We start from the raw sequence: 15,757 nt of genomic DNA, 5'->3' as shown, positions 1-15,757 counted from the left end.
AAAAAGTGGTAGAAAGTCTACTCCTCTCACTTCATAATTTCCTCCACTCAGATTTTGTAAAAAGAATTCAAAGATATGATGTTTCCTTTTGTCTACAACTCATTTGGTCTTCTCTTTTGTTACAGAAGCATGTGCCACTGATTTCTGTCTCTCAAAATAGCTGAAAAAGTTGTGAGAAAGGTAAAGAAAAATGGCTGTGCCACTTGCTGAAGAGAGAGACAGATCCGAATCTCGGATCCGAGGGTGAAAATGTATCCGATCTCGGATCTTTGTGATCCGAGGCCTTTCTCTTATGGATCTAAGTTCGGATCGTTTGTACTCGGATACACTGCTCCAGAAGTACAGACGAGGGATCGGATCGCCCCTTTACTCACATGGATCCGAGCTCGGATCCGTGCTGGTGTTTTTTCAGTTTTTCACTTCTTCTCCTTTCTCTTAATTTTTTTTTTGGTCCTAATTTCTTGTGTACTTTATCCTCTGGACAATCCTGACACTTCTTTCAGCTTGTGCATGAATTTCATATATCAATATCCTTCTTAATTTCACAAAATTAATGCATTAATCCACTCATTTATCAAGGTTTGAACACTTAAACAATATTTAAGCAATTATCACCAAAAGAGTTCAAATATGGCTTTAATCTTCTCAAAAATACCAAAAGTTCCTGCCAAACTTGTACAAAATATACGTTAAATATTTTCTTATCAATCTTAAGGTGTTAAGTTTGTAATAAATTGAAATTTAACACTAGTTTAAGGAAGTGATAAATCTAGAGAATACACTCACGAAAGTAGAGATGCACCTTTGTAGTTTAGTAACTTGTTTTATGTAATTTCATAGAAAGAATGAACTTGTAGTTAGTTTCATAACCACGAAAGTAAGTATGAATTAACTATTGGTATAGTTGGCACATCGGCGAAAGTGGATATCACGTATATTAGAAAATTATACCATAACTAGTCAAGTAAATGACATTCACTTAACCGATAATGTCATTTGCAAGAGTACTAAGAAATTCCATATCTCTAGAAACTTCCTATTGTTATTTTTATTATTTTTATCTCATGTTTATAGTGTAGATTTAATATCTAGTACTTGTGATAGTCTAAATAATAAAGCAGTTCGAAAAGCATCGGTAAATGACACTCTTTCTTGTAGGATCGACACTTAATACGTTTGTGCTAAATAAACGACTTGTATACTTGTTAAAAATCGTGTGTAGGGTATTTAGAATTTTATGAATGTAAAACTTAACTGTGGATGAGTTAATTGTTACATGTATATCCCGCGCTCATCAAAAATCACTATACTTCTTATGTGATGTCCTAGACGGGATTTGAACTTTTGACTTAGTGCATAGGAGAGTTTTAAAGAAGCTTTCCCTGACAATTGAAAAGTATCATAATTCAGAGGAATAATAAATATGAGTGTATGCATTTACATAATAACTTAGGTATGATTTAAATGTTTTAACAATTGCCTAATGAAATTCAATAATGAATTGTTCTGTTTGATGACACAACTATGAGATATTAATGTTGTAACATGAGACAGGGTTCTCGAACCTGCAGCCAAACTTGAAAATAAAGTGCCTGACTCTTAATTCTCATCAATTTCTCGAACCGAAGGACAATATTAGCTGTTTGGAAAAAAAAAAGGACAATATTAGCTGAACCAATTTTGAGTTATTTGGACAAAAATTTTTTTTTTTGAGTCTATATAGAGACATTTAATCCCGATTTGTCAGTCAATGACACTTGACCAGCTACATGGCCTTTAAGATGAACATAATTATAACTCTACTGATAACCAACAGAAACCATCTCTTCGATATGCCAAGACACATGCTTACAAAATTTCTACTTGAGTATTCAAAGAAATGACAAGATTTTTTTGTCCGTGAAATTAACTGGAGAATCAATCAAGTCCGGCATTAATTGATGGTGTATCTTTCATTTGCTGGTGACTTGGTCATTGTCATTGGCAGCTTGTCCATCCCTACTTGGGCCATTCAACATAGATCAGCTTTACCGAGGTAAGTACGGCTTTGTAGGGATACGGGGCAGGAGCGGTCCTTCTGAGGACCGCTCCTGAACGGTCCCCTCACAGAAAGAAAGGAATGGAGGAAAATAAGCCACGTCAACTGGTTGTTTTGAAGGAAAAAAACGTCACCGTTTGACGAAAGGAAAAAAATAAGATTGACGGACTCCGTTTCCTCTAAACGGAAGAATTGAAATTTTGAAAATGAAGTTCAAAATTTGAATTAGCCGCACAAACCAAAACCGAGAGAAGAAAGCAAGCTGGGTATGTCATTGTTGCTTGGCTGACGTGAAATTAGGTGGAGAGAGTTGGGTTATGGCATCAGAAGAAGAAGGAAGAAGGCAAACAGTTAGAATGCTGTAAAAGAAGGCCAACGATGTCTTCAGAAATTGTATGAGCAATGCGAGCAAGACAGCCGGCAAGGTAGAAGCGAATTAAAGAGGAAATTCATTATCTGACGTTGCCCACCATTTTTTTGTGCAACTTAATAGCAGAAGCAACTGTGCATAAGGGCATTCGGTGAAACAAAAAGCTCTCAACGGGCCAAGGTAACGTGATTTAACCATATCAACAACTTTGTGAATCTTATACCAGCAACTTTTCTGAATGTTAGATTCAGTAAAGACATAATATGAAGATAATAGAAGAATAGTCAATGTGTACTGTATGTATGTGTGAGAGCGTGCAGTTTTGCAGTGATGAACTATTTAACAAGTGAATGAATGTACATGCTGCTGTAGATAAGTTACAGGTTATAACCACCCTATTACAATCTTTGTGCATCCACTAGTTGGTCCATGGTCATCACGCAATCTTAGTTTGCCCCTCTGTTGAGTATGCAGTGTGTATAAAATGGAGGTCTGGGGTTTGACCTAGGAAAAGCAGAGGAAAAGATATATGTGAATAATAAATAGATGTACCTGGTTTTGTAAGTAAATTACATGATGTAAGAAATGTATTAGAATGAGTAAAAAATGCTTGTTTGGCCCTGAAAATGTAGAAATAGTAGAAAATGCACAGGAATTGGCTTAGGCGATTGTCAGTAACGAATTACATAACGTCCAATGAAACAAAGTACCTAGAACCTAAATATAATCACCAGAGTGGATGTACATATAGTTAAAATAGACTTACATGGAGTGAAAAACACATTACAGTCCGTATAACTTAGTGTACATGGAGTTATATTTGTACATAGATAATGCCATTGTATTAGAGTAAAAGTAACGTGATGTGAATCATTAATCATATCGATGGGAGTAATAATAGAATTTGGTATACGAGTAATGTGTGTAACATAACATATTATAAACGGTAATACACACTTATGTTGTCGTTTACATACATACTATTCATGAACTATTGTAAATTATGGTGTTGGATGCATAATTGGTAGGAGCAGAAGTAATGAATTGTAGAGAAATTGGCAGAAGATGGGACTCATGAGTTAGGAATGGAGTTCAACATGGAAGAGGATGCGTACAAGTTTTACAACAAATATGCCTTTAAAATGGGATTTAGTGTACGCAAAGACTATTTAAATAAACACAAAGACTATTTAATCTATTTTATGCGGTTGTCATTAACGAATGACATAAGTTCCAGTGAGCTAAAGAATCTAGAATCAAAATATAATGACCAGCGTGAATGTACATACAGTTAAAATAGACTTACATCGTGTGACCAATACATTACAATCCGTATAAGTTTGTGTACATGGAGTTGTATTTGTACACAGATTGTGTTAGAGTAAAAGTAAGGTGATGTGAATCATTAATCATATTGATAGCGTAATAATAGAATTTGGTATACGAGTAATGTATAATTCATAACACATTATGAATGGTAATATACATATATGTTGTCGTTTATGTACATACTATTCATGAAGTGTTGCAAATTAGGGTGTTTGATGCATAATTGGCAGGATCAGAAGTAATGGATTGCAGCAAATTGGCAGAAGATGGGACCCCTGAGTTAGGAATGGAGTTCAACAGCGAAGAGGATGCGTACCAGTTTTACAACAAATATGCCTTTAAAATGGGTTTTAGTGTACGTAAAGACTATCTGAATAAAGACAAAGACGGCGTGACCACGTCTAGGAGATATAGTTGCTGCAAGAAAGGTGTAAAGCGCAAGTACGAAGGTGATGTGATGCCAAAGAGGACACGAGCGCCGACGAAAATAGGGTGTGGAGCTAAAATGGTTATCGTGTTGTTTAGAGGAACAATGAAGTACCGTGTGCATGACCTTGTCTTAGAGCATAACCATGAGTTGCACATTGCTCAATATGCGCACATGATGCCATCACAAAGAAAAGTGAGCGAGACTCAAGGATTCCAAGCTGAAATAAGCGAGGACGCTGGGCTTTCATTGAAACAGAGTCATGAGCTTATGGGAAAGGAGGCAGGTGGGATGGGAAATGTGGGATATACTCGGGAAGACCTGAAACGATATCTTCGTACTCGACGGGAAAGGAGTTTGAAATATGGAGAAGTAGGTAGCATGCTGAATTATTTTCAAGAGCAAACACTCGAGAATCCATCGTTTTTTCATGCCGTACAGCTGGACTGTGAAGAGCAGATAACGAATATCTTTTGGGCTGATGCAGGAATGTTAATTGACTACAAATTTTTTGGAGACGTAGTCACATTCGACACAACCTACAAAACGAATAAAGAATACCGGCCACTTGGAGTGTTTGTGGGTTTTAACCAACATAAGCAAATTGTGATATTCGGTGCTGCCCTTATGTATGATGAGACTATAGATTCTTTCAAATGGGTGTTTGGTACATTTCTAGAAGCAATGTGCGGAAAGCGTCCAAGTACCATACTAACCGACCAAGATCATGCCATGGCAGCCGCTCTTTCAGTTGTTATGCCTGAAACATTTCACGATCTATGTACGTTTCAATAAGGCGTAATTTTATGAAACATCTTGGCAATCACTACAAGGAAAATAGTGATCTTCCATACATGTTTGGTGCATGCATGTATGAGTTTGAAGAAGTAGAACAATTCAATAGGGTGTGGAAGGCGATGGTGAAGAAACACAATCTTGAAAATAATGAATGGCTCTCCGGGTTGTATAGAATTCGTGATAAATGGGCAAGGTGCATGATGAAAGAAAGATGGACCGCGGGAATGCGAAGCACCCAACTTAGCGAAAGCCTAAATGCAGCAATTAAAAATCATTTGAAACTGGATCATGACCTTGTGCAGTTCTTTAGACATTTCAATCGGGTGGTTGATGAAAAGAGACATAATGAACTGATCGCAGAATATGAAATGAGGCAAAAACTCCCCATGGTCGGGTTAAGACAAACACCTATGCTTGTGCATGCATCAGAGACATATTCACCAACCGTGTTTGTTGCATTCCAAAATGAATATGGCGAGTCAACAGCTATGGTTATATTGAGACAACAAGATGCAGCGATGATTGTGGAGTTTGCGGTCATGAGGTATGATGGAGGACGTGAAAGAATAGTGGTATTCAATCGGAATGATCTAAGTGTACGTTATAGTTGCAAAAAATACGAGAATGAAGGCATTTTATGTGGGCACGCGTTGAAGGTGTTTGATACTGTGGGCATAAAAATAATTCCTCCTGAATACATTAAGAGTCGATGGACAAAAAGAGCTCGGGCTGGAGACTGTTTTGATCGGCGAGGACAGGAAGTTGTGGCTGATCCTAAAGTAATGATTTCAACTCGTTATCGGGAGCTCGCTCCAGCCATGATTAAGGTCGCAACTCGAGCAGCAATGTCGGAGGACACCAGCAAAGTAGCAATCACTGTCATATCCGATTTGTCAAAGAGAGTTGAGCTTCTCCTCTCAGAAAGCGAAGAGCAACCTTTGCAAAATCAAAAAAATCTGAATATGGAGGAACGGGATAAAATTGAAATTGTAAATGAAATGGGGGAGGCAGTAGTCGCAAAAGGCATTAAAAAACGAGGCGGTGGGAAGAAAAGTAGAGTGATGCGAAGTTGGGTCGATAAATTTGACAGAGTAAAAAGAAAATCTAGATTATCAAGGACTACACAGACTACGGTATGGATCAAATTTTGGTATTTAGGGAACATTTATGTTAAAACAAGTTATTGTTATACTATTAACCAAAGTTTAGGTAACATTTATTATGAAATAATATTATTGCCGTGTCAATACTGTAGGTCTCAGAATCGGAGCCGACATCCGTTTCATTTGAGGAATACATGTTTATGGGATGTCGTTCATCTACTGACTCTGTTTCGGTTAGTATAAAATGGAAACGACTGTTGCTTTTATTTGGATATTTCTAACAGCATAAACAGTTACATTGATGTTACATTGTGTGATAATGTTGTTACGACCGTCATCCCTCCTGATAGACGTATTTTGTTTGTCTTATACAATGATTTGGCCCATACGAAACTTGTAGACGCATTCAATGAGTCAGACAGTGAATGGCCCTCCAAATGCTGTTGCTCCCGATATCGATGAAAGTCAAACGGTATGCATACATTTAGTAGTTAAAATAAAAACCTTCTTGTTCATGTAGTAGAGTTACCTTTTTTTCTTTAATTGTAATGGTGGGCACCCGAAGGCTGTCAAATCATGCAAATTAGACAGTTAACGGCTAACGTATGCTCGCTTTAATAACGTATTATTTTTTATTATTCTAAGGTCCACCGTTTGGCTAATCAGGGGCCTCCTGCAAGTGTCCCTACAGAATGGATGCATCCCAGATTTTCTATTTTTTCCAAACATAACTCCGTCAGAGATGTCTTAATGGTCTGATATATCATTTTTATTATAATGTCTAGTCCAATTTAACTTTATAAGTGAGTTATATAGGCACTGGTAATGATTTGTTGACAGTCGATTACTTATACTATATAATGTAGGAGGAGCGTGGGGCAATTTCAACACACTGTGATGTTGATGCATATCATGTATTTGCACCATCACCTCAGGTGATAAATTTTTATCGTTACAGCACATATTTATGTAATGTTATTAATTCGAGACTTGGATATCGTATATCATTAATCGTATGTTTTATTAATAATATTTGCTGATTTGCCATCATTACGCATTTCAGGGAAGAAATAACACACAGGGATTGCAACTACGCGTTGACGTCGCCTCTCCCGAGAATGAGGTTGATGAATGATGTGTAACTATACTTTTTGAAAGAGACATTAAGTGGTTGTCCCAACCTGAGAATGCTGCATATGTACGTTACAAGTAGTTAATAAGCTGTTACAATTTATTGACGAGGTTGTACAGGCACCATTGATGTTTCACTATTTTCAAATTTAGACAAGTGGATTACAATTGTAATCCCATCTAGTGTTAGTAGTCATCAATAGTTTTTATTGGGTTGTATAAAATTGTTAGAAAATTATAAAGTTGATAGAAAATTGAAGTAATTACAATAGAATTGAACGTGTTTTTTGTGATCGGATATTTTTCATTAAATCGACCATAACAGTTGAATGGTTGTCGTAATATGTATACCATTCTACTACATTGAATTGCATACCTTAATAACGTATTTATTGCCATAGATCGCACCGCCAAAGGTACGATGTATAAGATAACACAATCTAAAGTATAAATTGTCTTGATTTTGTTACGATGATAAATTTGAATTATTATTGGGCTATTTTTATAAAAATATTATCATTTACGCCATTTATTTTGCATCGTTTGACGAATTTAGTGCACTATTGACATGATATATCACAGGCACATCAATTGGTATTACAAGTTTTTAGGTTAATTAAATTATGGTCAAGGCAGGTCACGATCACATGTTGGTAATAGGTGCGCATAAGAAAATGATTCCTTGGAGAACTAATTTGTAACGTTAAAATGAAGTTTTATAATGCAACAAAAAGGAAGAACGAACAGTACACAATGGGTTACAACCAGTTAGGGATATGTTACTGTTACGTAACAACCAGTTACGAGTGTTAAACAGGCATGATTAATATCCAAATATGGTAAGCAATTTGTTTGAGTAGAAATTATAATGAGTATAGTTGTATCGCTACCCAGATGAACATTGGACTACATCCCTTGTTATCAGTTGTATTCCATACAACACCTGGGAACGCCGTCATGCATTAGACAGTGGGGTGTACCTTTGAAAGTCATCGTCGCTTGATTCAGTAAAGTCAGATAGGTCCGGATCCGATATAAGCATGGGATCTGCTAAAATGTGTTGAACATCAAAATGTTTTCCAATACCATGTCTTTTTACGGCTTGGATCTCGTGGAACCTGTGAAGCCTACGCTCCATCTGCATAACTTCTCGCTGTAGTCTATGTAATACGCTTGCATCATTGGCTTGTGGTCCTATAACAAGATCTGCTGACCTTGTTCTCGGGACGCGGATGCCATGCCAGCGACAAAATACCTCTAATTCCATTCTTCGCTCACGAACAGGCTCCCATATGGGTTCATGGTCCATAACGAAATAGCCAGATGGTAGATGATCATTGACGGTATTTTTAAAAATGTGACCAGCTAGTCCCAGAGAGTTGTTGGTGTTAAGTGGAGCGTTCCTGAACTCGCGTTTGGTACCATATAAAATCCTCCCACCTGGTGTTTCATACTTGCTTATGGCATTTGTTGGATCCAACGATACTTTCCGTCTTTTTTGCCGAACATTTGATGGTGAGCTTGTCTGAGATCCTTCGTTTGTGGATTGCATGACTATGCTAATACTTACTGCTTTTTGGTTGGATGAAAGGAAGGATCTACTGATACAGAATTAGGTGGGAGAAAAAAAAAAGGTAGAAATTTTTAACAGAGTACCTATTTCAGATCATGCATAGTAAATGGTTTCTTCTGGCAACTTAACCAACTGCTTGCTATGTCATTTCATGTTGTTCTCCACGGGATCCTACTCCTGGGTGAGTAGATGAAGGCATGGCAACCACCTATTAACGAGAGAATAGACTCAACGTTTAGTCAAATGTATAGTGTGTGGATGAAATAATAGTTTAATTCGATTGGGTCATGACCTGTACTCCAACAACAATTGGGTCAGGGGAATACCCAAATAGTCGTCAGTCACCTTACTTTTCAAGTGTAACAAGAAGTTACCACCAGCATATGTACGTTACAGGACGTTAATAAGCTTTTATCGCTTATTGATGTGCTTGTACAGGAACCTTGTCATTTGCCCAGATGTTAAAATTTAGACAATTTGTTTACAATTGTATTAACGATGAGTATTATAGATAGTATTACAGGCACTTCAATAGGTATTACTCCTTCAGTACAGAAACGAACTTACAATTTGCGGCTTGCCTTGGTTCCACATGACCACATAATAAGTAACAGTTTCGCAGAAGAACATGATACTTCGTCAAACAAGTAATTTGAAAGTAGGGTATGTAATATTTAAAATGCAACAAATTTTGATTACTCCATGTGCATGTTGAGTTACAACCAGTTATGTATATGTTACAATTCATTACAACTAATGAATTTGCAATCGGCAGTTTTTCGTCTTATCTAGTTAAAACTACTGATATTACAACTAGAAATTCTCTGATATTACAACTAGTGATACTACAACTAGTTAATATTTGATGAACCTTTCCTCTTATCTCGTTTGCGCAATTGCACTTGGCACAAACATTAAGTCCTCCCCTCTAACACATAAAATTTCTTAGACACTTTAGTAAGTGTCTATTGAGAACATAGAGATAGTCGATTCGAACCCCAAAACAATTGATGTAGCGAGGCCTTCTCGAACATCTCATTAAATTAGCGAGATCTTCTCGAACATCTTGCAAGCAACTGGCTGCTATTTGGCACCCAAGAACTTGATTTCTGTGTGAACCCTCTATTGATGACACTGCAATTGAAGTTAGAGGAGGGTTGAAGAATACTAATAATAAATTTCATGCACGGGTTCATTGCCACCCTTCAGTAGAATGAAATGGGAAGTGTGAAGTTATTGAAAATGGAAAATGTTTGTGTAGTAATGAAAGGTGGACGGAAAAATTTGTGTTGTTGAGGGATATACTACTGCAACCGCACCCTTTTATAGTCCGCAGGACCCTCACAATGTGGTAAAATATCACCGGACAACGCATTCCAGGCCAAACAATTTTGTCGTGGCAGTGGAAGCTGTAGAGTTCGATGCATGCCATTGAATTGTGTCAAATCTGTTCACACAATAAAACAAATTATGCAGCTTTTGTCATGAAATGACCTGTACACCAATATTAAGGATCATGTGGATAAACAGTTACACATCAGTGACATGTACGTTTCACTATGTACAGATTGCGTTACAACCAGTTAGGTGTATGTTACAATTTATTATAACTAATGAATTTGCAATCAGGAGGTTTTCGTCTGCTCTATTTAAAACTGAATAATATTCCAACTAGATATTCCCCGATATTACAACTAGTGATAATACAGCTAGTTAATGTTCGATGGACCTTTCGTCTTCTGTTGTTTGTGGTATTGCCCTTGGCAGAAACGATAATTCCTCCCACTGACACATTAAATTTCTTAGACACTTTATTAAGTATGTATTGAGAATAGTTACGATGATCGTTTCGAACCCCAAAACATTGCGTAGCGAGACTTTCTCGAACATCTCATTAAAATAGTGAGATCTTCACGAACGCATATGAGGGCAACTAGTACATCACGGGAGAAGAGACTGTAGACCCACATGCAGTGCCTGAACCATGTCGGATAAGTTTTGTTACGTTTCCAGGCCAGATTTGTTGTACCGACAGTGAATATACGTGTTACGTGCTGTTGCCAATCGTTTACAGACTTCAACACATGTTTGCAGCTTTTATCATGTTTTGGTCCTGTCCACCAACTTTTAAGAGTCACGTGGATACAGAGTTACACCTTAAATTCATGTACATTTCACTGTGTGCATGCACAGTTACACTGTCACAGGGAAGTATGACAGCCCAAATTATGCAACAATTTCTTGGCCAAGAGTCAGATGTGTAACACTCTATGACCTTGGTCAGTGTATGACCCAAATTTACTACCTCTATGAGCAGTACGTACCTCCTTCTGCTCCAATGCTCTATAGGAGATTTCAAATTCGACCAGAAATTTTATGTATGTTGTAACTCAGAATGAACAAAGTGGTAAATAATAACTTACGAATTGTAACAATATATGAACAGTTTGTCAATCGTATGGACAAAATTTGTTGAACTATATTTTTAGTATCGATACATAAAATAATAAGTGTTACGTCGTGTCACTAATCAGCATCAGAAAATAAAATACCAATTGGGCAATTTTTATCATGGTAAGACCTGTATTGCAACATTAAGGGTACCGATGTGAATACTGAGTTACACATTAGTGACCTTAATTTCGACACTGTGCATACACAGTAATACACAAAATATTGTGCACAAAATCTCACAATGAATGTCAGTTTTTTGACCCAGAGTCAGATGTGTAAAACTGAATGGCCTTGGTCATTCAATGACCCACAATGTGATAGTACCTGAATAAGCACCTCCTTCTGCTCCTGATGCTTTATTAAAGATTTTCAATTTTACAACTAATTCACTGAATGTTGTAACTTAGGACGAATAAAGCTGTAAGTAAGAACATACGAATTGTAACAATTTACAATTAAGGTAACCATTTGTGCATCATTATACAATTAATAGTTTCAATTAGTTGGAGTCATTAACACAAAACAATTGAACAACACAGGTGATTTCAGATAAAAGAGCAATCATATAACTCCACAAAAAACTAATAGTGTGACTTCACCAGTTTCATACAACTATACGACTGCATCTATTGTTTACTCTAGCTTCTAGATCACCTGCCAAAATGGAAAGTCAACAGTACAAGGATGTCAGTGTAACTTTGCCTATGAAGGATACATCTCCGACAAACTACAGGCGAAGTTTATATCATATGGGGCGAAAAATTGAAAGTGCTGTCAGCGAAAAATTGCTATTAGGAGCAACAGAAAGGCGACCGCTACCGATATCATCATGAAGGTTTTCATTTGTCGAATATCTTGTTCGATTCGATGCACATGATACGGGAAAGAGTTTGGTTCATTTTGCACTGTTCCGGGACTGTCGAAGGAGCTTTCTCTACTTATTGCTTGTCGATTCGGTGAGGGAGGGCAGTAGTTAGCCTGAACTTGCTCATGATTCCTCCCTATTGGATGACACCAAGCGAAAAAAGCACAAGTTTTTCCTTCACAATAGAAGTACAGCAACCCCTTCGTTGGTTTCTGTGACTCCACGATCTTCAGCCCAGCCCTTTTTCCGCAGTGGCAGTACCGATATTGGTACCTTAACTCAGTAGATCCGCCACCAAAATTGCTCGATGAAGACATTTGAACGATCTAAAACTCCTTTTGGGTCACATAAGCTTTAGTGTTTTAACCTTCTGTTGAATTAATGGTTGTGTGTCGATCATGAGCTAACACGGACGTACACATAGGTGGGAGTTAATATGTGGCAAGAAACGATATAAGCTAGTAACTAAATTCTGGAGAATTAGTAAGTATAGAATAAGTAACATGTTTTTTGAAAACATACACAAAACCCAAAACATGTAATTGACTGTTACAATTGGGTTTACGTATCACTAATCCAATAAATAAATTGATAATCAAACTTTTTGAATAAATGTAATAAACTACTGACCCGATTCGACACATGCATGCCATTTTCGAGTGTCTTCAAATAAACTATTTTATTTTCATGCCATTCGTCATTTGTCACAATAACTATTTTGTAACAACCTATAAGCACACTGTAGCATGCAATCATCAAACATGGAGTTTTGTATTAATTTTCACACTCTAACTTCCCATTGAAGCATTTTGTAATAGTCTTTAATAACATTCAACTTCCCAATAACTATTTTGTAACAACCTACAAATACTTCGTAACTAACAATTTTCAAATATGGAGTTTTGTAAAAATTTTCAAACTATCCCCTTGCGAGTAACTGTTTTGTAACGGTTTTCGAACATACTGTAACTTCCCAATAACTATTTTGTAACAATTTACAAACACTTCGTAACCAACAGACTTCAAATATGGACTTTTGTATTAATTTTCAAACTGCAACTTTCCAACTAACTATTTTGTAATAGTTAGCGAGCACACTGTAACTTTTAAAAAACTATTTTGTAACAACCTACAAACACTTTGTAATTAACAGTTTTCAAATATGGAGTTTTATATTAATTTTCAAACTGCAACTTCCCAACTAACTATTCTGTAACATTCTACGAACACACTATAACTTTCCCAAAACTATTTTGTAACAACGTACAAACACATCGTAACTAACAGTTTTCAAATATGAAGTTTTGTATTAATTTTCAAACTGTAACTTCCCAAATAACTATTTTGTTACAGTCATACAAAACACTGTAACTTCCCAATAATTCTTGACTAACAACCTACAAACACTTTGTAACTACCAGCAGTTATATATGAAGTTTTGTATTAATTTTCAAACTGTAACTTTTCAATAACTAATTTTGCAACAAACTAATTGGGCGCTTGTTCTATAGTTACACATTGTTCAATGTAGGTTCTAGTATAGTTGGCACAGAGTCACGACGAGCATCTTTGAACCATAGATTCACGACACAATTGAACCAATTAATGCTCCGTTAATGTTATTACTGACATTATTCTAGTGTCAATAGAAAATCTGAATTAAATTCAGAATTTATGGCCACAAATGATAAATAAACAGCACCACGATACAAATTGCTAATCAGTATTGATGCTAATGTCTCCAGAAAAACAAAACTACTGTCTCAAAAGAAAGGTCCTTCTGAGTAGACTCCATAATAAAATTAGTTACAGCAATCCAAAAGCTGTAATACACATGTAATAATATACAAAAGCACGTCAAATGCAATTTTGTGAATTTCCTTCTCTCCCAGTCATGAATACTTATAAATCAGGCATTACCAACATTCAACTGCGCCCGTTTAGGTACTTGCAGGTTTGCGAAGCTGTCCGGAAACTTTGAGTTCTCCGCTGAGTTACACAATCGAGCTGTGTACAGCACTCGATACTTGCCAACATTTTCCTATCAGCACAAGAGGTAGGAATTAGCATAGTTGAGTGCCGAGGTAACAAGCATTAAATCAATTTCAGATGGATTGTAGGGAGAAAAGGGATATCAATTGTAATACCTCTGTAAGCCGAACAGCCAACCTTCCGCTCCAATGCTCTAGGAATGTCATAACGAAAACACCACTGTCACACCTGGTCACGTTGTCTTCTCATTAGTCAGTTATGGTATATATGTTGGACAAAAAACTTAGTACACGCTCTAACAATAATGACGGGAGAAGTCAAACTATTTACACTTTGTTGGGTGAGTGATGAGGGACATCGGCAACAGAAAATCCGAAACTGGAGAAGTCAATTTCCTTGCCAAACTTTGCCGCCACGACCAAACCCAGTGAACGTTTCTATATCACCAAAGATTATGTAAAACTGATTACAATCCACTAATGTGTCACTGTCATGTCGTGTAATGCATTTAGCAATTTGTCCAACATACCAGTCGATTCAGTACACTAATGTCTTTGCTCTTTGCTTGACTGCTATCAGGGTCTAGCACGTGCACTTCTTTCTCTGAGACACCAAAGCTGTAGACAAACCAAGACCCCTCTATGCATACTGGCACAAGTATCTGCGCCAAATGAGGTATGAAAAAGGTCAGACAGGTCATTCTACATAACCGAGTATGACTATGTTTTGAATGTTTAACAGTCACATAAGAAGTTTTGGATTAAAACTGATAATTGCATACCCAATCACAATTTGCAGGATCAACCCCCGTATTGTTATTGCGAACCTTGAAGAGCTTTAGAAGCTTAGCAGATAAGCTGGCATCAGAGAGCTTGTCGAATTTTCCCATTTTTAAAATTCCTTCCTGCAACCAATAACATAGCCGAGTGAAAGGTGCATAGAAGACATTAATAATGGTGCGTTGGATCGTAATACCAATTCAGATATGATGATGAGCATCTTTAACACAACTGTAGGATGCAGTCCAAATTTCAAACTCACAACTGCAACAGGTTCTACGATGTAGCGTTCAAGCTTCCTAATTTTGGCAGTTCTTCCACCCCAATTCATGAGACGGGCAAACATATCAATCACCTAATCAATGGCAAATGGTGATCAAAACATATAATTGAGTGTTGCTTGGGTGAGTTTACGTATGACTATTCCAATCAATAGATACATAATCAAACTTTTTGACTAAAAGTAATGAACTACTGACCCGATTAGACACATGCATGCCATTTTCCATTGTCTTCAAGTCAAGCCGAGTCAGCGAAAATTGATACATTTGAACAAGTATGTCCCTATCACATCCAGGACACAATTAAACGATTTACTAATAATTATTACTCCTACTCCAAAACACGAAAATCTGACTAATGTATATGAACTCCAATCTCATCCATATTCAATCTGTTTTTCTATGCCATCTTCTTATGAACCACACGCGTACTTATTGTAGTGAATGGATCACAAGATCGAATTAATAGTTTTGTCAAGAATCTTACTTGGGATTTTGGTCCGGATCCCATGCATATGCAGCCACATTTTTTTCGTATAGGCTAACTGTCACAGGTGCTGGTAGAATGAACTCTGCTGACCGCAGAACAGTGCTCTTCTTTGTTGCACGTGTAGACT

At 36.9% G+C, this 15,757-nt stretch overlaps 2 protein-coding genes and 1 long non-coding RNA gene across 3 annotated transcripts; 2 read left to right on the top strand and 1 right to left on the bottom strand.

The window, feature by feature from the left end:
• Positions 1-3,978: 3,978 nt before the first annotated feature.
• On the top strand, positions 3,979-4,959 carry LOC140008836 (protein FAR1-RELATED SEQUENCE 5-like). Its single transcript, XM_072053729.1, has one exon. The coding sequence runs from the start codon at positions 3,979-3,981 to the stop codon at positions 4,957-4,959; it is 981 nt and encodes a 326-aa protein (XP_071909830.1).
• A 122-nt stretch (positions 4,960-5,081) lies between these two features.
• LOC113719042 (protein FAR1-RELATED SEQUENCE 5-like) lies at positions 5,082-6,367 on the top strand. Its single transcript, XM_072053728.1, has 3 exons — positions 5,082-6,095; positions 6,218-6,298; positions 6,350-6,367. Exons 1-3 carry the CDS (start codon positions 5,082-5,084, stop codon positions 6,365-6,367), a joined length of 1,113 nt encoding a protein of 370 aa, XP_071909829.1.
• Positions 6,368-13,981: 7,614 nt separating this feature from the next.
• Positions 13,982-14,508, bottom strand: LOC140008201 (uncharacterized). Its single transcript, XR_011815584.1, has 3 exons — positions 14,411-14,508; positions 14,236-14,308; positions 13,982-14,129 (listed from the first exon to the last, which is right to left on the bottom strand). It is a non-coding gene; the product is annotated as an uncharacterized lncRNA (long non-coding RNA).
• Between the last annotated feature and the right edge of the window lie 1,249 nt (positions 14,509-15,757).

The sequence above is a fragment of the Coffea arabica genome, chromosome 6c (assembly GCF_036785885.1).
Source record: "Coffea arabica cultivar ET-39 chromosome 6c, Coffea Arabica ET-39 HiFi, whole genome shotgun sequence".
Classification (NCBI taxonomy): Eukaryota; Viridiplantae; Streptophyta; class Magnoliopsida; order Gentianales; family Rubiaceae; genus Coffea; species Coffea arabica.
Note: the sequence above shows the minus strand (reverse complement) of the source record. Positions and strands in the feature narration are given on the sequence as shown.

Excerpts from the sequence above, each read along its gene's own strand:
- LOC140008836 (XM_072053729.1), top strand. The coding sequence starts at position 3,979 with ATGGATTGCAGCAAATTGGCAGAAGATGGGACCCCTGAGTTAGGAATG.
- LOC113719042 (XM_072053728.1), top strand. The coding sequence starts at position 5,082 with ATGGTGAAGAAACACAATCTTGAAAATAATGAATGGCTCTCCGGGTTG. Across the intron at positions 6,096-6,217 it reads CAAGGACTACACAGACTACG|GTCTCAGAATCGGAGCCGAC; the intron begins GTATGGATCAAA and ends TCAATACTGTAG.